General features: G+C 46.7%; 5 protein-coding genes and 1 long non-coding RNA gene across 7 annotated transcripts; 4 read left to right on the top strand and 2 right to left on the bottom strand.

The window, feature by feature from the left end:
* Window positions 1-4,020: 4,020 nt before the first annotated feature.
* LOC135653006 (uncharacterized) lies at window positions 4,021-4,482 on the top strand. The gene has a single exon (XM_065174415.1). It carries the CDS (start codon window positions 4,021-4,023, stop codon window positions 4,480-4,482), a length of 462 nt encoding a protein of 153 aa, XP_065030487.1.
* Window positions 4,483-5,297: 815 nt separating this feature from the next.
* LOC135653005 (uncharacterized) lies at window positions 5,298-7,967 on the top strand. Its single transcript, XM_065174414.1, has 2 exons — window positions 5,298-5,624; window positions 5,772-7,967. Exons 1-2 carry the CDS (start codon window positions 5,298-5,300, stop codon window positions 7,965-7,967), a joined length of 2,523 nt encoding a protein of 840 aa, XP_065030486.1.
* Window positions 7,968-12,159: 4,192 nt separating this feature from the next.
* On the top strand, window positions 12,160-14,804 carry LOC103971667 (uncharacterized). 2 transcript variants are annotated; one of them, XM_009385747.3, is made up of 5 exons: window positions 12,160-12,475; window positions 12,561-12,659; window positions 14,262-14,345; window positions 14,422-14,523; window positions 14,652-14,804. In XM_009385747.3, exons 1-5 carry the CDS (start codon window positions 12,203-12,205, stop codon window positions 14,670-14,672), a joined length of 579 nt encoding a protein of 192 aa, XP_009384022.2. In that variant the 5' UTR covers window positions 12,160-12,202; the 3' UTR covers window positions 14,673-14,804. The 2 variants fall into 2 exon arrangements, with proteins under 2 accessions (XP_009384022.2, XP_009384021.2); XM_009385746.3 differs by having other exon boundaries at window positions 12,161-12,475; window positions 14,422-14,710.
* A 362-nt stretch (window positions 14,805-15,166) lies between these two features.
* On the bottom strand, window positions 15,167-16,625 carry LOC135653004 (transcription factor bHLH52-like). The gene is made up of 3 exons (XM_065174413.1): window positions 16,542-16,625; window positions 15,469-16,142; window positions 15,167-15,388 (listed from the first exon to the last, which is right to left on the bottom strand). The coding sequence occupies exons 2-3, from the start codon at window positions 16,123-16,125 to the stop codon at window positions 15,167-15,169; spliced, it is 879 nt and encodes a 292-aa protein (XP_065030485.1). The 5' UTR covers window positions 16,126-16,142; window positions 16,542-16,625.
* Window positions 16,626-17,499: 874 nt separating this feature from the next.
* On the top strand, window positions 17,500-19,924 carry LOC135652216 (uncharacterized). Its single transcript, XR_010502087.1, has 3 exons — window positions 17,500-17,645; window positions 19,537-19,637; window positions 19,787-19,924. It is a non-coding gene; the product is annotated as an uncharacterized LOC135652216 (long non-coding RNA).
* LOC135652215 (protein indeterminate-domain 5, chloroplastic-like) lies at window positions 19,630-23,606 on the bottom strand. Its single transcript, XM_065173018.1, has 3 exons — window positions 22,902-23,606; window positions 21,823-22,234; window positions 19,630-20,833 (listed from the first exon to the last, which is right to left on the bottom strand). Exons 1-3 carry the CDS (start codon window positions 23,044-23,046, stop codon window positions 19,825-19,827), a joined length of 1,566 nt encoding a protein of 521 aa, XP_065029090.1. The 5' UTR covers window positions 23,047-23,606; the 3' UTR covers window positions 19,630-19,824.
* Between the last annotated feature and the right edge of the window lie 1,171 nt (window positions 23,607-24,777).

The following is a 24,777-nucleotide window of genomic DNA, read 5'->3' as shown; positions in this document are numbered from 1 at the left end:
AGTTTACGTCTGAAAGCAGATTCGGACAGATCAGCACTTAGAAACTTGTTCGTGAAGGCGTAGAAGACAGTTTTGCAGAATCAAAACGTAAACGTAAACTGTAATGTACGAAAACACCGATTTACGTCTGAATGCAGATTCTGAAGGAACAACACTTAGAACTTGTTTGTAAAAGCGCAGAAAGCAGTAGTTATGAAGGAGGTTTGCAGTAATGATAAAGTGCTCAAAATAAACGCAAACCAGAGATTTAGAGTGGTTCGGTCAGTCTTGACCTACTCCACTTTTGGCTTCCTCCACCGACGAGGTCACCGACGTCAACTAGAGGCCTTCCTTCAATAGGCGAAGGCCAACTGCCCTTTTACAGTTTCTCTCCTTTTGACAGGCTCAGGAGACAACCTTTACAGACCTTTCTCTCCTCACTTTACAACTCAAAAACTTGAAGAACAGAAGGAGGAGACTTAAAGGCTTAACAACACTTTTGAGCTCTTAGAATCACAGAAAAGATCAAGATTTCGGTGTAGGTCTGTATCTTTTCAGTGCTGAATGGGTGGGGTATTTATAGGCCCCAACCTAATTCAAATTTGGAGCTCAAAACGATCAAATCCCGGAATTCCGGGATCAGGCGGTTGCACCTCTTGACTGGAGAGGTTGCACCGCCTGGCAGAGCTCGAAGACTGAGCCCAGGCGGTGCCACCTCTTGACTGAGGCGGTTGCACCTCTCTGCCAAAGCTCGAAGACCGAGCTCAGGCGGTGCCACCTCTCTGTCAGGGAGGTTGCACCGCCCAGTCTTGCTCGAAGACTGAGCTCAGGCGGTGCCACCTCCTGGCTGGGGAGGTTGCACCGCCCAATCTCGCTGGGAGGCTTAGCCCAGGCGGTGCCACCTCCTGGCCTAGGCGGTTGCACCTCCTGGTGCAATCAGGGTCCGAATGGTTAGTTCCATTCGGCCCAATTTCAGTCTTTCAGGGGCCCAATTGCCCCAAGATTAAGCCAATGGGATCACCTCCCATTTTCCAACTTAATCAACGTGCTAACTACGATTAAATCTAAGACAATTTCTGCAGCTTTGCTTCGGTGCGTCAATCGCTTCTTCCGGCGAGTTTCCGGCGAACTTCCGTCGATCATCCGATGAACCCTCGGTGATGCTCCTGCGGACTTCCGGCAAACTCCTGGACTTTGCGACGATCCACTTGGCAAGTTCCGACGAGCTTCGCTTGGCAAGCTTCTGGACTTCTTGGATCTGTTCTCGCAGAACCTCCGATGACCGTCCGAACTTCCGTCGAACTCTCGAACTTCCAATGTGATCATGAACTTGACTCCGGCGCAACTCCTGCTGCTTGTCTAACTTTCATCATAGTTAATCCTGCACACTTATCTCAACACATAGATTAGACAACAAATGACAATTGACTTCATCATCAAAATCTGAGATTCAACAGGTTTTCCCTCTCTACCTTGTTATATCTTTACTGTTTTGTAACTATTAATTTATAATTTCAATTGTTCATGAATATTAGTAATGGGGTGCATGAATACTGGCATTAAAATTTTGTTATTGATGCGCCAATTCTAATATAAATTTCATGATATTTCATCTTGTGTTGTAGATTTTGTATTTTTATATTGTGTCAAAAATTTAAAGATTATTATTATTATTATTTAGATTACATTAAAATAATAATAATTATTATTATTGTTATTTATTATTACTTTGTTCAAGTCGATTTAGGACCATAGTAGGATTGACTGATTTTGGGATTTAATAAATTTAAAAAGATTTACATGATGCCTTGGGTATGAAATTTAAATAAAATTAATATTTTTTTTAATTTTAAATGTGCTATGTAATTGAAATGATTAATGTGATGAGATGATATATAAGGACTCTATTTTCTTACTAAGAGTAGGCATGACAAATATTCGTATGATAGTTTCCTTTACATGATTTTTATAACTTTTGTTAGAAGGAAAGAATCTCTTGTGAAAAGAATTATCTTATTTGTTATTATGATTATCATATGAGCTTTTTTCATTCATTCAATATGATTATCTTATTTGAAGAGTATACCTTACGATTTTGATTGATACCATTGTATGACCCTTCATTGTGACATAACTACTCAATATATTTTGTTGATATGTTCAAATAATATTTAAGCATATTCAGAGATAATTATTTATGGACGTTATAAGAATCATAATTTTTTTATGACTTTTAGTGTAGGATAGAGATTGTCCATTATAAGTTTTGAGAGAAACATTTAAATTTTTTTGCTTTGAATAAGATTACTTTAATTTCTAAACTACTTTGGATTAATATATGTATTTTATGTGAATGATAAGATGACTATTTTTAAGTTAATTAAAAATCGACACGTGATATCTAATCAAATAATCAGTAATCACTTAAAGGCCATAAATCAAATTATATGATGTCCAATTGACCCTTAGGGACCACTTAGCCAAATGATTACATAATGCCATCTAAGTTTACTTACTCAATCTTGTTAGGGTTGGTAAGTCTTTTTAGGAATCTTAATTATATTTAAATTAATTTATAGAATTCTAATTAAATTAATTTTTTTAGTAAATTAGATATTATTCCTAAAAATATATAATGAATTTTAAAGTTTCGGTGAAAGAGAGAGGTAAAATATTTTGGGTGCTCTTAAGTTTGATCTCTAGGGTTGCTAAAAAGGGTTGTGATAGGGGTAAAAACAGATTTGACGTAACACACCAGATTTGACGTAATACACCACGACGTCAGCCACCCCTGGACGGCACACTGCCCCAGGGAGCGAGCATTAACACCAACATAATGTGCACCCACACCCACCGTACCCAGACGACCTCATCGTCTGACCCCGCATGACCGGCCGAGGCAGGGGAAGGCATCGACTGAAGATCGCCATGCCCTGCGGCAGCTCGGCCTTCCACGCAACGCCCACGACGACGACAGACGCCATCAGAAGTACGGCCTTGCTCCGACAGGATGGCACATTAGGTAACATCAAACTCACCTATAAATACCCTCTGGCTCCCAACGAATAGAGGGGAAGCACCACTTCACCCAAAAACTCCTCTCCCAATCACTGACTTGATCGTCGGAGGGGTCGGGCCGAACCGCCGACCCGACCTGTGTGCAGGTACTCGATCAAAGATGACCCTACCCAGCGTCGCGGAACTTTCCAACCAGACCCCCCGCAATCGGCCGCCACAAGATCCCGAGAGGAGCTACGCTTGATCCCAGCCATTCGGACCCCTGAACCAGTCGCGTCGACCCCGAGGTCACGGCTAAAAAAAGTTACTTACCATAACAGATTGGCGCTAGAAGGAGGGCTCGTCCGAATGTCAAGCGATCAGCGAATCCACTTTGGCGAACCCTCAGCCGTCGGGCTCCCCACCCCGGGGGAACACCCCCCGCATGATGAATCCCGCGATGAACGCCCTGCAGCGGCGTCAGAATGTTACTAGCAATTGTTCAATGACCCAGGCTTGTCACCTCCTGACGGCGCACCCGCCGGCCCATCGCCAGTGTCACCTGAGGCCTTTCACGACCTCGCTCATCAAGTCCAAGCTCTGACGAGCATGGTGCAAACTATCATCCCGATCGTCTCCAAGCGGACCCCTCCGCATGCGACCCGGCCTTCGCAGCAACAGGAGACCCTCGTCCGGACTCACATACCACTTCCCGAGCTCCCTGGCTCGCCTCGAAACCCGATAACTCGGCCCGGGAGCTGGGAGGCAGAAGACACGACGAGCCGCCCCGAGCCCGAGGCTCCGTCTGCCGACTCAACAAATGCCCTACGAGATTAGTTGCGCCTCGTCAATCAAAGACTCAACGAAGTACAATAGGAAGTTCGTAAGTCAAAAAGAGAGCTCGGGGTAAACGGACAACAAGGATCCCCGTTCACCCCTGAGATACAAGATCAGGCGATCCCGTCACACTTTCGCCTCCCCTCGCTGGACGCGTATGACGGCGTCGCTGACCCAGCGGACCACGTGGCCGCTTTTCATGCCCAGATGGCACTATACGAGGCTTCCGACGCCTTGATGTGCAGGGCGTTCCCAACAACCCTACGGGGGCCAGCCCGCGCGTGGTACAGCAGCCTGAAGGCCGGGACCGTCGCCTCCTTCGACCAACTCGCCAAAGATTTCGAGCTTAACTTCCTGGCTTACGCTCGACCAAAGCCGTCCGTGGCGTTGCTCCTCGGACTCAACCAAAGGAAGGACGAGCCCCTCTCCCATTTTGTGAACCGCTTTACGACGCAAATTCGCGGGCTGTCAGATGCTCACCCCTCTCTGTTGATGCAGGCATTCATGACGGGCCTGCGGCCTTCCACGTTCTTCTGGTCTCTCGTGGAGCGGCCCCCCGTCGCAGTCCCCGAAATGCTTCAGCGTGCTAGTCAGTTCATCGCCGCGGAGACATGGATGGCTGGGAAGCGGGAGGAGCACAAAAAGATCAAGTCGGAGCCGCCCCGATAGCAACAACCTGCCACGTCCCGGCGTAAGTTGGACAGATCTGACCCAAGGCCTCCTCTCCCCGCCTTGAATTCGTCCCGAATAGAAATATTTCTCCATGAGAAGGGGAAGGGGCTACTCAAGGACCCTCACCCGATGAGGAACCCGCGAGAGCTCGCGGACCGTTTGAAATATTGCCGCTTCCATCGACAACATTGACACGACACTGAACAGTGTCGTGAACTGAAAAGGCAAATTGAGGAGCTCATCCGCAGAGGGCATCTTGGCCAGTACCTTCTGGGACACGGGCTCTAGCCTATGAGGCTCTGAATCCCTCCTATTTATAGAGGTCCCCTGTCAAACCCTAATGGGTCCTCCCCTAGTGGGTATTGGATCTGCATCCAATAAGACAAGGGCTCCGTCGGATATCTCATATCTGAACCTCTACTCATCGCAATGCCTACCATATGTATGTGACCCTCTAGGCCCAATATCGAGCTGGCCGTGAGTCATACCTGTCAAAACTCCTTCTAACTCAGTGAATTATTATCTCGATGTCCCTCACCAGTCTATCCGGTTATCACGATGTCCCTCTCGAGTAACCTATGACCGGGATTATTTAGGATATGTGTTTAAAGGTGAATCGATCTCATTATCGTGATCTCATCACGATCTGATTCCCATTGCACAAATCCAAGGACATCACAATATATGTATGCATTTATGCAATAGTTATAAAGTGATATACGCCAAAATATAATAAGCAAAAAGATTCTGTATCAAGTCACACGTGCCATCACTCACGTGATTGGCTTGCTGGGCACCTATGACTAGCACATATGACCTTCCTCACTGATCAAGGGGTGTACTTCTATAAGGTCATGCCGTTCGGGTTGAAAAACGCCGGGGCCACATATCAGAGAACGGTGAATAAGATGTTCGCCCATCAGATCGAAAGGAACATGGAGGTTTACGTGAACGACATGATTGTGAAGAGCCAAGAGGCCGGAGCGCACCTTGCCGACCTAACCAAGGCATTCGCCACGCTACGCAAGTTCAGTATGCGACTTAACCTCACAAAATGGGCCTTCGGCGTCACCTCCGAGAAATTCCTCGGGTTCATCATACACGAAAGAGGAATTGACGCCAACCCGGAGAAGGTTCAGGCAATCATCGACATGCAGTCTCCCCGGACGATCAAAGACCTGCAACGACTTAACGGAAGGCTTATCGCCTTGTCCCACTTCCTCGCTCAGTCGGGTGATCGCTGCCTCCCCTTCTTCAGGGCGCTCAAAAACCCGAAAAACTTCTAGTGGACGACGGAGTGCGAGGAAGCTTTCAAACAAACAAAGCAGCACCTGGCCAACCTCCCCCAACTCGCCTATGTTTCTCCCGGGGAGAAGCTGGGCCTCTACCTAGCGGCCTCCCCACATGCAGTCAGTTTCATCCTAATCAAAGAAAGCTCCGGCGAACAACTTCCGATCTACTACGTCAGCCACGTCCTGAGTGGACCCGAGGAGCGTTACCCGCCGATAGAGAAACTCGCACTCGCCCTGGTGCTGTCAGCTCAGAAGTTGTGCCCCTACTTCCAGGCCCACCCGGTGGAGGTCATTACCGACCAGCCTCTTCGACAGGTCCTATCTAAATTTGATGTTGCAGGGCGGCTCCTCAAATGGGCAGTGGAGCTCGGCGAACATGATATAAGATACGTGCCCAGGACCGCCATCAAGGCTCAGGCGGTAGCCGACTTCATCGCGGAGCTAACTCAGATGGAAGACAGGGATCCCGTGCAACCTCCCGAAGCTTGGATCCTACACGTGGACGGCTCGGCCAGCTCAAACGATGCCGGCGTAGGGCTGGTTCTGCTCGCCCCTGACGGACGCTCGTTTGAGCGTTCCCTCCGCTTCGGGTTTAAAGCCACTAACAACGAAGCGGAGTACGAGGCACTCCTAGCAGGACTCAAGCTGGCCCTCGAGATGCAGGTGGCTGCCATACACGTCCTCACCGACCCGCAACTTATGGCCGAGCAGCTCAGCGGTGGATACGAAGCTCGGGACCCAACCATGGCGAAATACCTGGCACGGGTAAGGGACCTGACTGCCAAGTTCCCTTATTTTATGTTATCTAATGTTCCGAGGGAGGAGAACGAGCGAGCCGACGCGCTAGCTAAGCTGGTGTCAAAACCAACCCCCGAAGCATGGCCGGAGGTTGAGGAGCTTAATGCCCGCGTCGTCGAAGTAGCGGCTACGGCCCCTGGCAACGCGCCGATCACATGGGTACAAGAGCTGCTACGCTTCAAGCGGGATGAGACCCTTCCCCACGACAAAGTTGCAGCTCGGCGCCTGCGTCGTACACACGCATGGTACACCGAGGAGAGTGGGCGGATTTATAGGCGGTCCTTCACCTATCCCCTCCTACGATGCTTGGAGCCCGACGAAGCCCAGACGGTCCTGGCAGAGACCCACGAGGGAGTCTGCGGAGAACACATCGGCGGGCGAACCTTGGCACACAAAATACTCCGCCAAGGTTACTACTGGCCGACCATGTGCCGGGACGCGAAAGCTTACGTGCAACGTTGCGGTTCGTGCCAAGAACACGCTCGCACAACCCGACAGCCCGCGGTCCCGCTCAACCTCATCGATTGCGCGTGGCCATTCGCGCAGTGGGGTTTGGACCTGCTTGGACATTTCCCACCGGCTTCGGGGCAGCAGAAGTACATCATCATAGGAGTGGATTATTTCATAAAGTGGGTCGAGGCCGAGCCGTTGGCGACAATCACGGAACATCAAATGGAGAAGTTCGTGTGGAGAAACCTAGTGACTCGGTTCGAGTTGCTCAAAACCATTATTACGGATAACGGACGTCAGTTCGCCGGTAGAAGGTTCCGGGAGTTCTGTGTCAGTCATGGCATCCAGCTAAGGTTCAGCTCGGTGGCCCACCCTCAGACGAACGGGCTGGCGGAAGTAACCAATCGGTCCATCTTGGACGGACTCAAAAGAAGAGTGTCCGCAGCCCGATCGGCCTGGACGGACGAACTCCCTAGCGTACTATGGTCACTGCGCACCACTCCCAAGACCGCGACTGGAGAGTCCCCGTACAGCCTGACGTTCGGAACCGAAGCTGTCTTGCCACCCGAGGCGGCTATCGCCACCCATCGGACAAGGAGCTATGACGAGGAAGTCTCGAACGAGGGATTTCGTGCCAGCCTCGACGTGCTCGAGCAGCGACGCGTCGACGCACACCTGAAGGCCCTCTCTTACAAGAGAGTCGTCGCAAGGGTCTACAACAGAAAGGTACGACCCCGACCGATTAAGTTAGGCGACCTGGTCCTACGAAAGGCCGAGGTCAGTGACCCGACCCGAGCAAGGGGGAAGCTGGCCCCCAAGTGGGAGGGACCTTATCGGGTCGTCGAGGTAGTCCGACCGGGTACTTACCGGCTCACGATAACGAACGATTCTCCCTTACCGAGAACCTGGAATGTCTGGAACCTTAAGAAGTTTTTTGTCTGAAACGAAGAAACCTTTTCGTTTAAGGAAGAAGAAGTTTTTCATCCGAGGGGGAAGAAGCTTTTTGCCTAGGAAAAGGAGAAGGAGGCAATAGATGAGAGAAGAAAATGTTTTCTTTTATTTAAAAAGCAAGCCAACTTACAAGACTCGACTTACAAAAACCAACTAGCAAAACAAAATACAAAACCCTTCTTTATTGTTGGGGGACCTCCAGGCGATCGTCGAAGGGGACCTCCTCGGGCATGTCCACCCCCTAGTCCTCGGGGTGAGGAGTGAAGGGGTCCTCCTCCACCTCAAGACCAGGGTGACGAGCGCGGAAACGGGATGTGGCGATTCGGTATCCATATTCGAAGGACACCCGCCCCGTCCGCGTTAGCCCAAGTTCGAACCCCCTCCGACCTCTTGTATGCCTCGAGGAGCTCTTTGTCTTTTACGTGTCGAAGTCGGGCCTCCTCCGCCAGTGCCTCCGACGTCGTCCTTGCTTCGGCCTTCGCCTCCTCCAGCTTTTAGCTAAGGGTGCTCGCCTCCGTCTTCACCAGGCGGAGTTCGGTCTGCTCCACCCTCATTATTTTTTGGAGTCCCTCGTTTGCCTGCTTGGAGGCCTCAAGCTCCGACCGGAGGCGCGCCGCCTCCGCCTCAAAATCTACAGTGCGCTTTTCGGCGGCCGCCACGGCCTCCGGGCCGGCCCCGGCTCGAACCTCCGTGACCTGGCGGTGGAGCTCGGCGTTGCGGTTGACGAGGCCCCCAATAACCCGACCGACGTCACGCACCCTGTCCATCAGGACCGTCGCATAGTGAAGGCCCTACGTAAGGAGAAACAGGTCAAGAAGATCGGCGTCGGACAGACGAACCCAAAAAGCGGAGACGTACTTACCCAGGTCAGTGGCTGGGCGGACTTGTTAAGCAGCACCTCCGAGGGCAGGACGTACAAGTCCCGAGCCATATCAGGATGGAGCGTGCCTCGGAGAAACGCTGCGGAAGGATCCGCTCCGGCCCACACCCTATCCCCCCGGGACAAGCCCTCCCAATGGGCGACTAGGGGCTCGCTGGACTCACCGAGCGGGATCTCGCTCGCCAGCCGCGTCAGGTACGACTCCCCGTCTCTGGCATGGAGTCGGCATAGGTCGCATACGGAGACAGGGCGCGGACCCTTCCCAGTCGTCTGCCGACTAGGTCTAGCCTCGCCGCGACGGGAGCCCGCCTCAGGCCCCCTCAACGGGGTTGTCTTCGCCTTCTTCGAAGGGCGCCCGGCCTCGACCTCCAACGGGGCGTCCTCTGAGCCGGGTTGCGGGTCGGTCAGCAGAGCTGGGAGAGGGGGTTGCGGATCGGCCGGCGAAGCTGGAAGAGGGGGTTGCGACGCCTGGCCCCCCAGGAGCGACCGGAGGTTCACCATTTCTGCAAGAGACGAAAGAAGTTAGTACCCGAAATCAACCACGCAAACACCCGAACCAAACGTCACTAACGTACCCAGAGGCATTGGGCTAAGTCCCGCCTCGACCAGCCATTGCTCGGTCATGGTCCGGATGGCCTACGACCTGGGGAGAATCTCTTTGAGCCTCCCTAGAGCTTCGCGCTCTGCTTCGCCCAAATAGGGGGTGGTGTTGTCAATCGCCCTCGCGGACCACCGAACCCCGAAGCCCCAGTCCTATGCGCGGCTAACATAAAAAAACCTCCCCTTCCATCCCTTGTTACTGGAAGGGGCACCCTCGACACGAAAACCCGTCCGGGCCGACAAGAAATAGCCCCCGAACCCTTGCAAAGGCGATAACAGGAGAGAAAGAGGTTGAGGGTGGGGGTGATATTGGCATAATGGCATTCCCCCAGTAACACCACTAGGTAGCGCCAAGAGTTTGGCGCCACCTGAGATGGCGAAATCCGCCAGAGAGATAGGCAAGACACGATGAGGGTATGAAGAGGAAAACGCAAACCCGCCTCCAGAGCGTCGAGGGTCAGGGCGAAACCCTTCGGGACGGGGTCGTACGCCCGCTGTCCCGGCTCAGGGGCGCTGAGGATAATGTCCTCTGGGATACTATAGCGCTCCCGAAGTCCCTCCAGTGAGGACCCACTCACGGTGGAGTCGATGTCATGTGGCCATATCAGAGCCTCGAGGGCTCGTGCCGCTTCCCCGTCAAAAGACTCAACGGGGGACGGAGGGGGATTTCCTTCCCCAGCTCCGAGGACAGGAGAAGAAGGAGAGGAAGAAGGGGAAGAAGAGGGCGACATCTCAACTGACCTTAGAAAGAGGGAAAGACTACGCAGAAGGCTAGGAAGAGGACTGGGGAGGCAACAGCGGGACTCGAAGGAGGAAACACAACAGCGAAAGATAGAGGTGAAGTCAGGCGTCCGCTATTTAAAGGGGATATCCCGCCAGAACCAGCGTCCCTTCGCCTCCTGAGAGCGGGCGGCAGCCCCCCGCGCACGTGCGTAACCGTCACGTCGCATCAGAAGACACCCAAAGGCGCTCCGCCTTAATGAAGGCCTGACGTGGCAACACCGCTGAAGCGGCAGCAGCCGGACGCCTCGATCTCGACGCCCGAAGACGTGCGGCCAACTCCCCTTCAGGAAATGAACTTAAATGCGGTAGCTTTTTGATCCCTGCCGCCGCCAAATTTAAAGCGAAGCGGGACCACACCTGCGCGGTCAGCTCGCCTGCGTTGTGCTCCTCGACCCTCGGCTGCACGTCGCCCGAGACCACACCTGCGCGGTCAGCCCGCTTGCGTTGTGCTCCTCGGCCCTCGATTGCACGCCGCCCGAGACCACGCCTGTGCGGCCAGCCCACCTGAAGTAAGAAGCCATGCATCGGACCCCCTGCATGCAAAAACCGACGCATAGCTCCTTTCGGGGGGGAATATGATAGGGATAAAAACAGATTTGACGTAACACACCAGATTTGACGTAATACACCACGACGTCAGCCACCCCTGGACGACACACTGACCTAGGGAGCGAGCATTAACACCAACATAATGTGCACTCACACCCACCGTACCCAGACGACCTCATCGTCTGACCCCGCACGACCGGCCAAGGCAGGGGAAGGCATCGACTGAAGCTCGCCATGCCCTGCGGCAGCTCGACCTTCCACGCAACGCCCACGACGACGACAGACGCCATCAGAAGTACGGCCCTGCTCCGGCAGGATGGCACATCAGGTAACATCAAACTCACCTATAAATACCCTCTGGCTCCCAACGAATAGAGGGGAAGCACCACTTCACCCAAAAACTCCTCTCCCAATCACTGACTTGATCGTCGGAGGGGTCGGGCCGAACCGCCGACCCGACCTGTGTGCAGGTACTCGACCGAAGCTGACCATACCCAGCGTCACGGAACTTTCCAGCCAGACCCCCCGCAATCGGCCGCCACAAGATCCCGAGAGGAGCTACGCCTGATCCCAACCATTCGGACCCTTGAACCAGCCGCGTCGACCCCGAGGTCACGGCTAAAAAAAGTTACTTACCATAAGAGGTTGAGAAAGAAGTTTTTACAAGGAAAGTCGTACTTAAGTGGTGATAACTTAAGCGTATGTAATTGGTCTCATATATTAAAGAATTTAATTTTCTTCGTGGATACAAGTGAGAGTTATCAAATCAAAAAACTATTGAATCAATTGATACGAGGATTACTAAAGAAGCTAATGTGTTATTCTTTATTTATATTGCTCATCGACTCTATGATAATTTTTTAAAAATAATATTATATAAAAATGATACAGTAATTATAGAACAGTAATTGTATAATTTTTTAACAGTGGTAAATCTCAACATGAACATAGTTAGATCTTCAGCAATATATATATAAAGAGGATGAATATTAGATGAGATTATATGGGAAAAAAGAAAAAGAAAAAGACCATTACACTGTACAGGCACACCATTACAATTGTTGATCATTTCTTGATCCCACACAAGTATTAATTCGAGTTGTCACATCAGTAAATGAACCTTATCATATGATGACCTCACATCGGATGGTCATGAGGTGCTTGGTGCGCGGATCTTGATGCACGTATAAAAATAATCCATCTCATTTAAATGAGTTCGATAAATCCACATATACGAAACGCTCCACCTGCTGCTAAGCTTACTTATATTCGGAATTAAATTAGGTCGGGTATCCACTATCCAAATCCAAACCCGTTAAAATCCGAACCCGATAAGAGGGCAAGCTAATGTAGCGGTTCCCATTGACCCGCTTCCATCCGTTGTAGTTCTTTGGTTCCTTCCCATGGCAAGCTAATGTCTTCGCTTCCCGTTCCTTGTCGTTCTTTGGTTCCTTCCCGGTCCCCAAGAATGGTTCCCAAGAAAGGATCTGAGTCAAGAATGACTCCCACTCCGGCGCGATCCGCCCACGTGGAAGAATCTAAGGCGAGCTCGTCGGATTCGGACCTCTTCGCCGCCTTCATCGCTCGGAGGAAGTTCTTCAACCATGAGCAGAACCGCCTCCAAGACCAGGTCGACACCCTCGGGCGCCGTTCCAAGTGGCTGAAGACTTGCATGGACGAACAAAGCGTCAGCGTTCCTTCTCGCCGTTCTCGCTCCGCCGTATCAGGCTCTCTTCTTTCGCTTGTTCTTGACCTTTCTGTTGTTCTAGCAGGAAGATGGGTTGAGGAGTGCCAAGGCGCTGAAGACGTGCATTGGTAAGACGAGCGAGCTGCAGCGTGCTTTGCACGATCGACGGGATAAACGTGAGACGGTAAAGTATCAGAGATATCTTGCTTGATCATCATGCTAATCTTGGGTTGTAGAACTGTTAATTTCCTCTCACGAGGTTACGTGGACACGTTCTTGACGATAATGTACGTAACCTGGTTGTCAAAATGGCTGAACTAAAACAAATCTAGCAAAATCGCACAAAGCCGATGAGAAGCCAGCAAGGGATCAGGAGTCATGTTTTCTGGAAATAAATAGCTGGGAATGGTGTCAAATGGCCCTACGATGGGAGGTGTTTTCGATTGGACAAGGGCGGTTCTTCTTCATCCCTACATAAAATGAATGATTTTGATCCCATTGTTATTGTTCATTAAAAGAAATGGAAAAAAGACAGAGTTCCGACGCTTTTGTTAGTTCAGATGTAATTAAACTAGGGATGTAACAAAAAGATTAATCTTTCAAAAATATCTTATCATTATACGCATCAACAAACATCTCACGTTAAGTTCTTCATATAGAATTATGTTCATTAAGGAGCTTATGTATGCAAAACTAGCTGATCCAATCTGCTGTTACCTTTTTTTTCTGGAAGCAGAACGAAATATTGTGTCAAGTTACAATATCATTTATCTAAAACAATCTTGATTTGTTTTGGTGGAAATGCAAATAGGAGCTGATAGGTTCTATTTTATAGATGTAAAGATGTTTTGATGGTAATTATTCATCTTCCTAGGTGGTTTTTGGCTAGCTGAAGTTCATTGCAGTGTTCCTCTATTTATTGGTGAATTATTCTTGTAATCTATCTTGATCTGTTGTGGCCATGCAACACTTGATTGGTAGTCTATGGCATATTTGTTTTCTATAGAGATAAATATGAAAAAAAGGGATTAAAAGAAAAATGGTGAGGCATCTACATTGTCCTTGAAGGAGGCATCAATCGAAGCCTTACATTTGTTACAACTGATCCTCATTGCCTTTTGATTGTTGCTTCCATGACCTAATATATTTAGAAGTTCTAACTGGAGAAAGTTATGTTGAAAGAGACATTTCTTTTCTGGAATGCAGTTTATCTTTCATTATATTCTATACTCAGCATGATTTTGATCAATCCATGTCCTACACATTAATTATGTTTACATTTTTACATGAAAATATCAATTAAATTTAACATCTTCTAAGTTATTCCAAATATGCAAATAAAATGTAGGATAAATTTCTTAACATTTATCAGATACTTGTCCTCCATCTTAAATGCATGCCAATGACTTCAGGTTAGATGAATCGCTGTATTCCTGGTCAGGAGTTCTGTAACTTGATAAAATATTTTAAAGGTATATATTTATATAAATCTTACATTCATGTCAACGTCAATTGCAATCAGTGCCTATATATATGAAGTGGGCATCAATAAGTAATAACATTCTCAACTATCTACAAAATTTTCCTGCTAAATTTCAGCAAAATAATGTGGTTTTCTGTGTTTAAATTTCAGTGTGACCAAAATTTCTGGCACCATGGTGTCTTCTTTTATGTTATATATGAAGATTGGGTTCAAGAATAAGTGTTGTTCCTCTGTCTTTTATGGTGTTACATATGAAGACCTCAAGAAAACTTAAATCATCTAGCATGTTGCTGCATTCTGTAGCTTAAAGCTTTGAATTCCGAAATTGGATTCTTAAGAAGCGATGAGACGATGGTGTGGAATGAATATCAAAACACCGAACATGAGGTATAAGATAGAAAAGCTCTACTTTGATCCCTTTTGTTTCATCTAACCAGCAGCTAAAATTGCATTTTGTTTTAAGCTCCATGAATGCAAACAAAGGATGAAAAGTCTTCTGAGGCAGTTAAGCGAAGAAAGCAAAGCCAAAGGATCAGCTAGTGAGCAGCATAAGACTACTAGTAAAGTGAGGAACAACATAATTTCCTACAATTTCTGTCATTCTTGACATTGTCTTCTTAGCATACTTGATTCTTGCTCTGTTATTTTTCTTTTCCCTCTCTAATTGTTTGAAGCTTGTAATCTCGTGCACAGGGAAAGCAAATTATGTCATAGTACAATGTCACAGCAATTTTCAACTCTGCTATTGTGCAGTGCATTGTAAGTTCTTTGGAGGGAAGCTGTTGAGTGAAACCATGGTTTTCTTTCAATGGTTGTCAACTTCATCATAATGAATCTTGTGTTCTGAGGTCATGGCTTCCCACTGGAACCCCTTCCTGTACTGGATTCTTTTGTATCATCCAAGTCATAACAATCAAAACGTTAGCTTCATACTAAATCTTAGTTCAAAGTGAAACTATGCAGACATTTTTTTTTGTTTCTTATCGTCAACGGATCGCAGGAAGATCAATGGCTATGATGTAGCCACGTCATAACGATGGAATGAGTGGGCCAGAGGTCCATTTATTTTAGATACTGGGCTTTAAAGCAAAAAACTAAATGACCCCAAAAAGTACTTGAATTACAACTACAATGTTGAATTAGGATTACAACCACTAAGAACAAAGCAAACAAGTCATCAATCTATCTACCACAACTATCGTAGAGAACTAATTCTCCGAATCCCGGTTCAATTGTCTACTCGACTCGATGAATCGATCGAGGTCTCTTGAGACCGGCATGTTCGATTCGATGTCTCGGTCCGCGGAGATGGCTCCGATCACCGCCTCCGGCACGATGCACTGTCCCTCGCCGGACAGCTTCTCTTGGACGGCTGTAGATGCTAGTAGAGCTTGAAGCTTCTGCTCCACCTCTTGCGGTGCCTTCCATCCCTGCACCAAGCAAGAACAGTAAGTGGACTCACCTAACCTAAGTCATGAGACCGAGTCCAGAAGAGTTGGGTATTGTGTACCTTAATTGAGCCCATGAGCCCAAGGATTCCAACCTGGGCCTCCAAGAACTTGACGTACTTGTACGCCGCTTGGAACATCTCCGCCGTGTTCATCTTGTTCCCGCCGGGAATCAGCCTCCCCAGCTCTTGCGTCTTCTCGCTGATCCTCTTCCTCCGCGCCCGCGCCGCCACGGTCTGCGCCGACAAGCATCCGGCGCCCAACTTCCTATCCCCGTCGCACGCAGGTATCCCGCGGGCCGGCGGCGGGGCTGCCACGAGGAGCTCTGCCATGAGCTCCGGCGCCGGCCAACCTGCCACATTGCAGGAACTGGCCTCGAACGTGAGATCCGACGGTCGGTACAAGTCACTGCAGCTCCGCGGTCGCTTAGGGCGGTGGAGGAGATCGAAGTCGTCGCCCGGTGCATGAAGGCCGGGAGGGAGGGATACCGCGGATGGCGCGGAGAAGCAGGGGAGCGGATTGGCCATTGCGTCGTCGTGGAGGAAGCAGTCGCCGGGGGGGTCGAGGAGGTAGTCGATGGGGAGGTGAGCGGCGTCGGGAGGGTCGGAGAAGAAGCCGAGTAGAGCGTCGGCTACTTCGGACTGGCTGTCGTGAAGAAGGTCGACGCCGGGGTGCGGATGGCCTGCTGCTTCCCAGCTCTGGTGCAAGCTCAGTGCCATGGCAGTAGCAGATGTCTCTGTTGCAACAATGACACAAACATCCATTACTCTAACATGATAAACAGAAACTGCTGATGTACTCCAAACATGATGAAGCAGAAGGAGAAAGAACTTGGTTGCACGGCAAAACAAGAAGAAATCAGAAGAGGTGTAGTGTAACTCCACAAACCATTACAGCATCAAACCAAACCATGATATAAGAACGAACAATTACTGACGGAAGTGCTCCAGATAGCAACAAGTACAGTTTCTATCCATTGCAAGAACATGCATAACAACAAGTGCAGTGGTCGCCTTCAACTACTAAGAAACTTGTGATCACAGAGGTGCACCTCATCATCATGTATGGTTCAGTGAACCCTAGAAGTTAGCAAAACGAGAAGACTAAGGACATAGACAGAGAAAAGATATTTTACCTGTAAGTTGGATGCTGTATCTTCAAAGGCGGCTCAACAGAGCAGAGAGAGATCTTAGAGAGGATCTATACTAAACTCTTCAGCACAGAGAGAGAGAGAGAGAGAGAGAGAGAGAGAGAGAGAGAGAGAGAGAGAGAGAGAGAGAGATCCTTCCTTGTATAGTGGCGGTTCATGCCTCGCTCCATCATTCTCTCCTCACGTTGCTGTAACTGATCCCTCGAGTCTCGGCGTCTCTCACTCGCAGTTCTATAACTTACATCCCCGATAACTAATCTCTATCAGAGTAATCTCGAGTCTATGACACAGTTATGTAGTTCTCACCCTCGCCTTGGATTCTCACTCACGTAAGCTCTTGCAATTTCCACATGCAGAATAAGAAGCTCACGTATGAATAAGAAGAACTCAAGTTGCTATCCTTATCATCCTCTTTTTACTGTATTATATGAAATATTTTATTATATGATCCTATATTTTATAATTTTAATATAACATGTAACTGTTTTTAATTTTAAATTAAATATCCTGTTTTAATAAATATTTTGTTTTAAACATCTAAGTAAGAAATTATAAGAAGAAACAAAAAAAAATGAGGTTTTATTTCCTAATTAATAAATCAAGCTAATAATAACGGCCCAAAATCTCATGAGGGTAAATCTAGATTTTGTATTATTTTTTATGGTTTATGAAATCTTGCCATTAATATTTTTAACTTTGGAAAAAAGATTAATTATTATGACATTTACTAATAATCGGCCAATATTTGAATTATTCGAATTTGGCTCGAGATAAATCCTCGGTCGACATTAGACGAGCTCGGACCGGAGTCTGACCGATTCGTGACCCGGCAGACACTTGGACGAGTCAAGCTCGTACATGCTCGATCCCGAGTCTGACTCGCCTTCGCCTCCTATAAATGGGACCCCTCTCCCTTTTCCCCGCGCTCGATAGAATGCGACGCTCGGTTAGGGGATAGAGGAGACGCTTCGGAAACAAGGAGGCAGCGGGTCGTCCATCCTCGTCTTCCGATCTCCCCGTCGCGCTCGTGGATTCCCGGTCACGGTACATCGAGATCTTGCGATCGCGATTTATGCCAGCTTGCCGATGGTAAATCCTGCATCCTGTTTTCTGATCGTCTCAGATCTCTCTGCTTGATTGCTTTCAATGTATCGGTCGTTGCCATGGATTGTTCGTGCGATGCTGCTCCTTGGATCTAGGGTTTGGGTTAATTTGTTCGTTTGATGTCGGTCGTTGCTATGAATAGCAGTTCCTTTTGTGTTAATACCAAAATTGTTAGCGATATAGGGATCGTCGGATCAAATCGCTTATCAAAGCTTTGTTGATTGCATTAATGCTGGAATAATGGTTAGATTAGGATACTGCTTCAATCAAGCCTCTGTTAAACGTTTCTGCCTTCACAATTTGGTGGTTTAAATCCAGTGAGATCTGTGTTTGAAGCAATTTGTGGTTATATCTCATCACATTTTCTTTGATGCCCATATCGAATGACAGCCCTGTGAACTTTCATGCATAATTATAGTTTCCATGTTCTCACATTTTAAATCGCAAGATCTGTTCGTGGCTGGTATACTCTAAACATGATGAAGCAGAAGCATGAGGAAGAACTTGAACATAGCATGGCAAGAGAAGGTATCATATATATACACACACACACCAAATCAGTGCTAATAGATAAAATATATAGGAGCACATCATTCTTCACAAGGACAAGGAAATCATAAGAACATGTATGATGTACTTGATTGCACAGCAAAGGAAGGGGAAATCAGAAGCGGCGTAACTCCACAAACTATCACAACCACTTCATCCACAGCATAAAAATCCACGGTATATGAAAACACTTTACTAGTAGCGGTGCTCCAGAGAGCAAAAAGTAGGAGTTTCTACCCAAAGCAAAAAGTACAACTACTAGTATTGGAAGTCTGAATTCAGTGAGATCTTTGTTTGGAGAACAGTTTGTGGTTATATTTCATTGATATCTTGCTTCCTTCGATGCCCATATGATTAATTGTCCTGTGAACTTTCATGCTTGGATATCCACAGTGACATGTTTTTAGGACCCTAATTATAGTTTCCATTTTCTCACTGGATGTATATCTATAACATTATAACCTATTTTTTATGAGCTTCTAGCAGCCCTTAAGATCTAGTCATCTGTAGCTTTTTCTTTCCTTCATTATTCCTTATTGTGATGGTTGTTTTCCTTCAGGTGTCATTCTAGGACTTGTATCTCATATGGTCACCTGTCAGATGTGCTCTTTCCATATATTTGATTCTTTCTGTTTTGCTATTCACTGCATACAAGAGAATTGCTGTGCCAAATTTACTTCTCTGTGTGCGTTAATATTAGGAAGGATTAACGTAAGCACCAATCAGCCATGCACAAATGTGAGAAACCGCATGCATGACCTGTGTGTGTGGTAGTCTGCACGAGTTATATATACATTTTTCCTTGTATGTTATGGTTATTTGCTCACAAAAATTAGTCTACTTTGATAGTTGTATTCTTTTACTTCTTTCATGCTCTGTTTTTAATGGTATTATTATGCTCTCGAATATGTTCTTCTTTAATGTACTCGGGCTTACTCTGTTTCTTCTAGGACCATATATCTTGTTAAGCACATGAGTGTTGCACATGTTGGTTTATTTCCAAGTACAACATGAAAATTTCTACTTGTGAACAGTGTCAAGCACCCAGAAAGACTTTGAAGAATATGAAACTTGTGGAGAATATGAAAATTGGTAATTCAATTTTGTATTTTGTATTACATGACTGCTTAGTTGTACAGATTTTAAATTGAATGGATCGATTACAATCAATAATATACACATAAAAAGATTATCATAATACCAGTATAGAAGTATCTCCAATATTTATCCTAATATGATTTTTTAAAATTAGGATTTGATTAGATCAAATATGTCCCATAAAATAATTACTATATCAATAAGCTTTATTTTGGTGTGTGTACCTTAGGCATAAATGATCTGGACGACATCTACCGGAGACAGAATTATCAGTATCTATAGGAGAGATCTGATGATATGAAGTAGAAGATGCAACAAAAGGTAGATAAGGTATTAATGTTCTACTATATACTAATTAGATATCAAAAGGAAATTTAATTCAACCGTTGCTCAATTTACCATCTTTGATATGTTGCATACTACACTCTGCTTCTTTGATTCTTGGCTTCGTGTTCGCCCTCTCTTCTTCCTCATTGCAGGCTCCCACTGGCATGGGACTGGGTTGAAGACCGCGACATCATCTTGGAGTTGACTCGCTCATGTCGATGCCGTGATTCTGTTCCTGTCGGGATGTCCCGCCGCTGATGCTCCTCATCACCATGCCGCCCACTCCTAGGAAATCCCTCGTTAGCTGGTCGGTGCCCCAAAGATTAAGATTACCGTCGGAGCCGAACTCCCTGGTCTCCTGTTGGGGCCCGCCGATGAGGCCGGTTCTTCCGTTCGCGAGCGAGTTCATCAGGTTTCGGAGGTGAGTCTCGTTCTCTGTTCGAGCTTGCTGGCCGTCTCCGCCGTTGCCGCCGCCAGTGTTGGGAGGCCTCGGACTGCTTGAAGAAGAGTTGCCAAATCCTCTCAATAACGAGTGCCCGATGTTGGTCATCGAGCCCATTTGAGCTGCCTTCTGAAGCAATGCAGTGGCTGACATCCGGGGGAGGAGGTTGGACTCATTCTGGTTATAGAGAGAGGTCAGTCCGCCGGCGACGTGATCGCTCACAAGGTTCCCAGAGAAGAGAGACGTCAGTTCGCTCCTTCCGTTGCCATCGCTAAAATCACTGGCGAGCAGCATCTGGTTATACTGGTCACCGCCATTGTTGCTGTTACGGATGCTACTCGTGCTCCTACTGCTAGTGGAGAAGAAGCTGAGGTTGAACAGGTCGGCAGCGGCCATGGTGTTGCCTTGGGGATCAGGGAGTTGCATCAGGCCATCAAAACGCTTTCCTCGAAGCAAGGAGAGGTCAGGCTGGTGCTCCTCGTCGAAGCCCTGGTTGGAGCCATTGCCGAGGTAGAAAGCAGCCGGTGGAGGGAGCTGAGGTGGGCGGAACAGCGAAGGGTGCGCAGCAGTCACGAGGTGTTCGACCGGGGTTCCACAGCCTCCTTGGTCTCGTAACGAGGTGAGCCGGGCGTTCATTTGAGATACGCTCAAAGCCATTGTGTTGTTCCCGTGCAGGTCGAGGCCGGCGGCAGGGAGTCTCGAGCTCTCCTGCGCCAAGGCGTCGCAAAACGCCCGATGGGTGATGAAGCTGTCACGCCTGTACAAATCACAAGAAGAGAAACTGCATGAACTTGCTTCAGGGGGAAATCTATATGTAATTAGATTTCAAAATCTATTTATACTTGAGCATGCATGCACATACACTTCAAATTATATATATGTAATTAGATTTCAAAATCTATTTATACTCTCATAGTTGATGTCAATTAAAAGTCAAGAAAGAAATAATAATTATCAAATCCAACCTACATCTGCCCTTGAGGAGGAAACCCCCAGTCGTCAATAAATGCAATGAGGATCCTTGCAAGAAGCATGCAACTCAACTAACCCCCAATCAATGATTCCAATACCTAAAGAGAATATTTGCCAAAACCATGAAAAGCCATCCCACGCACCACCACGGTTGTCCCCTCGGCTTTCTTTACAAGAATCCATCATATCACTTAATTGCATTCTAGTGCAGAGAGGGATACATCTCATTTGTAGCACATTGAAATAAAAGGAGAGAGGCAGACATCTGTATTTGGATGAACTTCCAAGTTTCTAGCCTAACGTTTCCATGAAAAGGCTGATCTGCCACTGCCGCAGGACCTGCAATCACATTTAGCCAAGCCACTAGACAACAAACTTGTAAAGATGGTTACTTGCACCACGTGAACAGGATATATAGAGAGAGAAAACATAGTTTAAACGAGGGATGGAAGGGTGGCGTTGGTTCCAACGAGATGAAAAAGATGAGAAGCTTTTTTGGTTATGTTGAGCTGAAACCCCCATGACCATGGCACTTGTATAGACCAATTCACGTGGGAGCAGTTCCTTACAGCCGTTTCCCAACACTTCTCTCCCTTGGAATCCAACCATAACGACCCTAAAGTAAGAGAAGAGCCCTAATAGAAGGCTAATCATCACCAAACCCAAAGAGGGACACTAAATCACGAAAGAAACTGTTGTCAATGACCATATGTTTTAACGATGATCCAATGATGAAATCATGCAATGGAGAATGCTGCTACTACTACTACTGACCTGGAGAAGAGCGTGCCGCACTCGCAGCGGTACTCGCAGTTGCCGCAGGTCTTGGAATGCGCCTTAAGGTCCGAGCGCACGGCGTAGCGCTTGGAGCACTTGTTGCACTTCCACCTCTTCTCGCCGTGCTTGCGGCAGAAGTGCTTCTTTACACCGGTAAGGTCGCCGAGGGCGCGGGAGGGATGGTGGTGAGCGCACGTCGGCTCGGGGCAGAGGTACACCCGGCGGCGGCGCCTCCCCTCCTCCTCGCCGCTTCTCAGCCGGAGCTTCCATGGCAGGTTGTGCCCGCGGCGGTGCAGCTGCAGGTTCTGCTCCCGTTGAAACCCCTTGTTGCACACCTCGCAGACGAATCGGTTCGTCGCCAGCAGCGTCTCCGGCGACAGCGCGATCACCTCCACCTCAGGATCTGCTGCTGCAGACATGTGGATTCGGTCGTGGATACCATTATTCAATCTATAATATTAGTATGCAGCAACTGGATAGGATGGAGTAGGAATGAGATAGAAAATAAATTTAATGTATTATCTTATATATAAAAGACACAATGAACAGATGCATAAAAATATAAAATTATATTAAATAGGATTATCATCAAAAGGATGCATGAACCCCTCGATATGCACATAATGTTTAATGTGTAATCTAAAAAGCATAAATAGATAGGGTTTATAATATTAAATACGTGAAAACAAATTATAGATGTGAAGAGAAGAATGTAATTGTGTAAGGACTCTCTCTCCTCCGTCTTATTCTCACTATCTCCTAATTTTTTTTCAAATAAAAGAAAGTAAGGAAATGACAGAAAAGAGATGGGATTGAAGTGGAGGAAAACTTCATCCGTACCAACGAGAACCAGAGGGAACTGTATGCGCATAGCAAGCGTTGAACAGGAATACGAAAAGAAGATTGGGAACACAGATGGTGAATCCCAATTCTACAGCATAGGGTTTTCACGATCTGAAGAGAAGTCTAGTATGCAGGACTAAGACATGCATCCTTTAGTGGAGCTGGAGGAGCAGCATATAATATAATTAGAAAGAGGGAGCACATAAATGTGGATGAATGTTTCAGATACTTGCTTGGGTTTCCTGGTTGGTTTCTTTTCTTCTTCAGAGTTGCAGGCAGCGTGGCGGAAGAGGACTGCTGCTGTTGTTTCTGTTCATGTTGAAGCTCCTCATCTTTGATCCCAAGGAGGGGTGACGATGATGACGAAGCTGATGCCATGTCCTCCCTTTTTCTACTGACGGTATTCTTCTTGTTTCTCCTTCCTCACTCTCCCAGATCTATTGTTGATTTCAGACCAAAATAAATATTCCCGCTGGCCAACATACAACCATGAAAGCTGATCTCCTTCTTTTGTTCTCACGCCTTCTTTTCATTGGATCCTTGGAAGGCAACACAGAAGCCCAAAAGAAAAAGAATATATGAAGAACCCCCCCAAAGCTCCATAGCAAAGTCAATGATCTAAAGCTCTTAGAAGACAATCTTCTCAAATAACAAAGAAAACAAAGACCAGGGGATGTAACATAAGAGAAGTAAACAGATCAAATATCTCTTCACTTCTCCTCGTCTCCTGCCTTGCATGCCATTGGGACTGAAGCAGTGGAAGGATGACAGCTCTTACTTGTGCGGTTTCTTTCATTGTTCTCCCCCTCCCCTCACCTTCTTCTGCAGTCCCAGTTTCTGCCCATTGATCTATTCCTTCTGGTCTCCTCGAGTCAATAAGTATGATGAGAGAGAGAGAGAGAGAGAGAGATGAAGGGGTGGTGCAGAGTAAGGCAAAGCTTGTCCTTATGTGACCAAGGATAGTTCTTCGCCTAACCCATCTCTTATTCTGTATCCACCTTCCTCAATCTTTCACCCCTGAGTCAAAATAATAAAATAAACTATATAAAACTAAAGGATAAAGATCCCAAGTAGACTATTCGTCCTGTAGCATCACAAGGGAAGCTGCTATCGACCTGCTCATTTGCTACTGATATAACACTTCTGATTACAGTGTGGTTTATGCTTTAACATAAATCCCTGTGTCTCTACTGGGAAGTTTTATGGAGTTGGAGTTTTGAGTGATACCAGATCGAGACTAACATACATGGACACTAACCGAACATAAGAATTTCTCATATTACCTTAAATCTTTTTTTATCTCTTACTAACGTAGGACTACTCTAATTCCTATATTGGTCTTTATCTCATATATAAATATTCTACACTAGATGGGAGTCTTGTGTGTTGCATAATTTCGTATGAGCTTGGACAGTGTATCACTTGTTCGTCACAATATGTCTTGCACAAAGTTGAACCTTGTAAGAACCCTTATTTAAACCCTAAAACGATTAATCGATTGGTCTTGTTATATATGATAACAACAGTAGGAGGATGTAATATCACAATCATTCGGAACAGTTATATGGATCTTTTCTAATGTATTTTTGGCTCTTCTATATAAATCAGCACTTTTATTGATCTAGGAACAAATATGTTCAATCTAGTTTAAAATGTCCCGAGTCCATTAAGTTAACATAGCAGATAATTTTGTTGATCTAACAGTTCATTTTGATTTCATTAGATCATTGAATGAACACATATATGTATAAATCAAATGCCAAGGTTGTTTTGTCTCTTTATTTGTCGATTATATAAATGCCAACCAATACAAACTTCCTATTCCCAAGTTGTTCTTGGCCATTCAAAGATATAGTGATCTTCTTCCTCTTAAAACATATGAGAAACACATGTATTCCACAAGCAAAAATGTTTCCTTATATGTAAAAAAGGCATTTTGATTTTTAGGTAGAAAAAACGACGATCATGTTTTCAATTAGTTGTGCTTGATTTCATAGCATTGTTTTTATAATAATGGTTAAGAGTGTAAGATAGGAATGGTAGGGATATTGAAAATAAAAAATACCAAAAATACATTTTATGAAACAGGAAAAAACAATAATAAAGTTT

Source organism: Musa acuminata, chromosome BXJ3-11 (assembly GCF_036884655.1).
Source record: "Musa acuminata AAA Group cultivar baxijiao chromosome BXJ3-11, Cavendish_Baxijiao_AAA, whole genome shotgun sequence".
In the NCBI taxonomy this organism is placed as follows: domain Eukaryota; kingdom Viridiplantae; phylum Streptophyta; class Magnoliopsida; order Zingiberales; family Musaceae; genus Musa; species Musa acuminata.
Note: the sequence above shows the minus strand (reverse complement) of the source record. Positions and strands in the feature narration are given on the sequence as shown.

Coding starts and splice junctions, on each gene's coding strand:
- LOC135653005 (XM_065174414.1), top strand. CDS start 5,298: ATGACCTTCCTCACTGATCAAGGGGTGTACTTCTATAAGGTCATGCCG. Junction 5,625..5,771: donor CCAACCCGGAGAAGGTTCAG/GCAATCATCGAC, acceptor AAAAACTTCTAG/TGGACGACGGAGTGCGAGGA.
- LOC135653006 (XM_065174415.1), top strand. CDS start 4,021: ATGGCACTATACGAGGCTTCCGACGCCTTGATGTGCAGGGCGTTCCCA.
- LOC135652215 (XM_065173018.1), bottom strand. CDS start 23,046: ATGGCATCAGCTTCGTCATCATCGTCACCCCTCCTTGGGATCAAAGAT. Junction 22,235..22,901: donor AAACCAACCAGGAAACCCAA/GCAAGTATCTGA, acceptor ACATGTCTGCAG/CAGCAGATCCTGAGGTGGAG. Junction 20,834..21,822: donor TGCGGCACGCTCTTCTCCAG/GTCAGTAGTAGT, acceptor TGATTTGTACAG/GCGTGACAGCTTCATCACCC.
- LOC135653004 (XM_065174413.1), bottom strand. CDS start 16,125: ATGGCACTGAGCTTGCACCAGAGCTGGGAAGCAGCAGGCCATCCGCAC. Junction 15,389..15,468: donor GGCTCATGGGCTCAATTAAG/GTACACAATACC, acceptor TGCTTGGTGCAG/GGATGGAAGGCACCGCAAGA.
- LOC103971667 (XM_009385746.3), top strand. CDS start 12,203: ATGTCTTCGCTTCCCGTTCCTTGTCGTTCTTTGGTTCCTTCCCGGTCC. Junction 12,476..12,560: donor CTTGCATGGACGAACAAAGC/GTCAGCGTTCCT, acceptor TTGTTCTAGCAG/GAAGATGGGTTGAGGAGTGC. Junction 14,346..14,421: donor ATCAAAACACCGAACATGAG/GTATAAGATAGA, acceptor TTTTGTTTTAAG/CTCCATGAATGCAAACAAAG.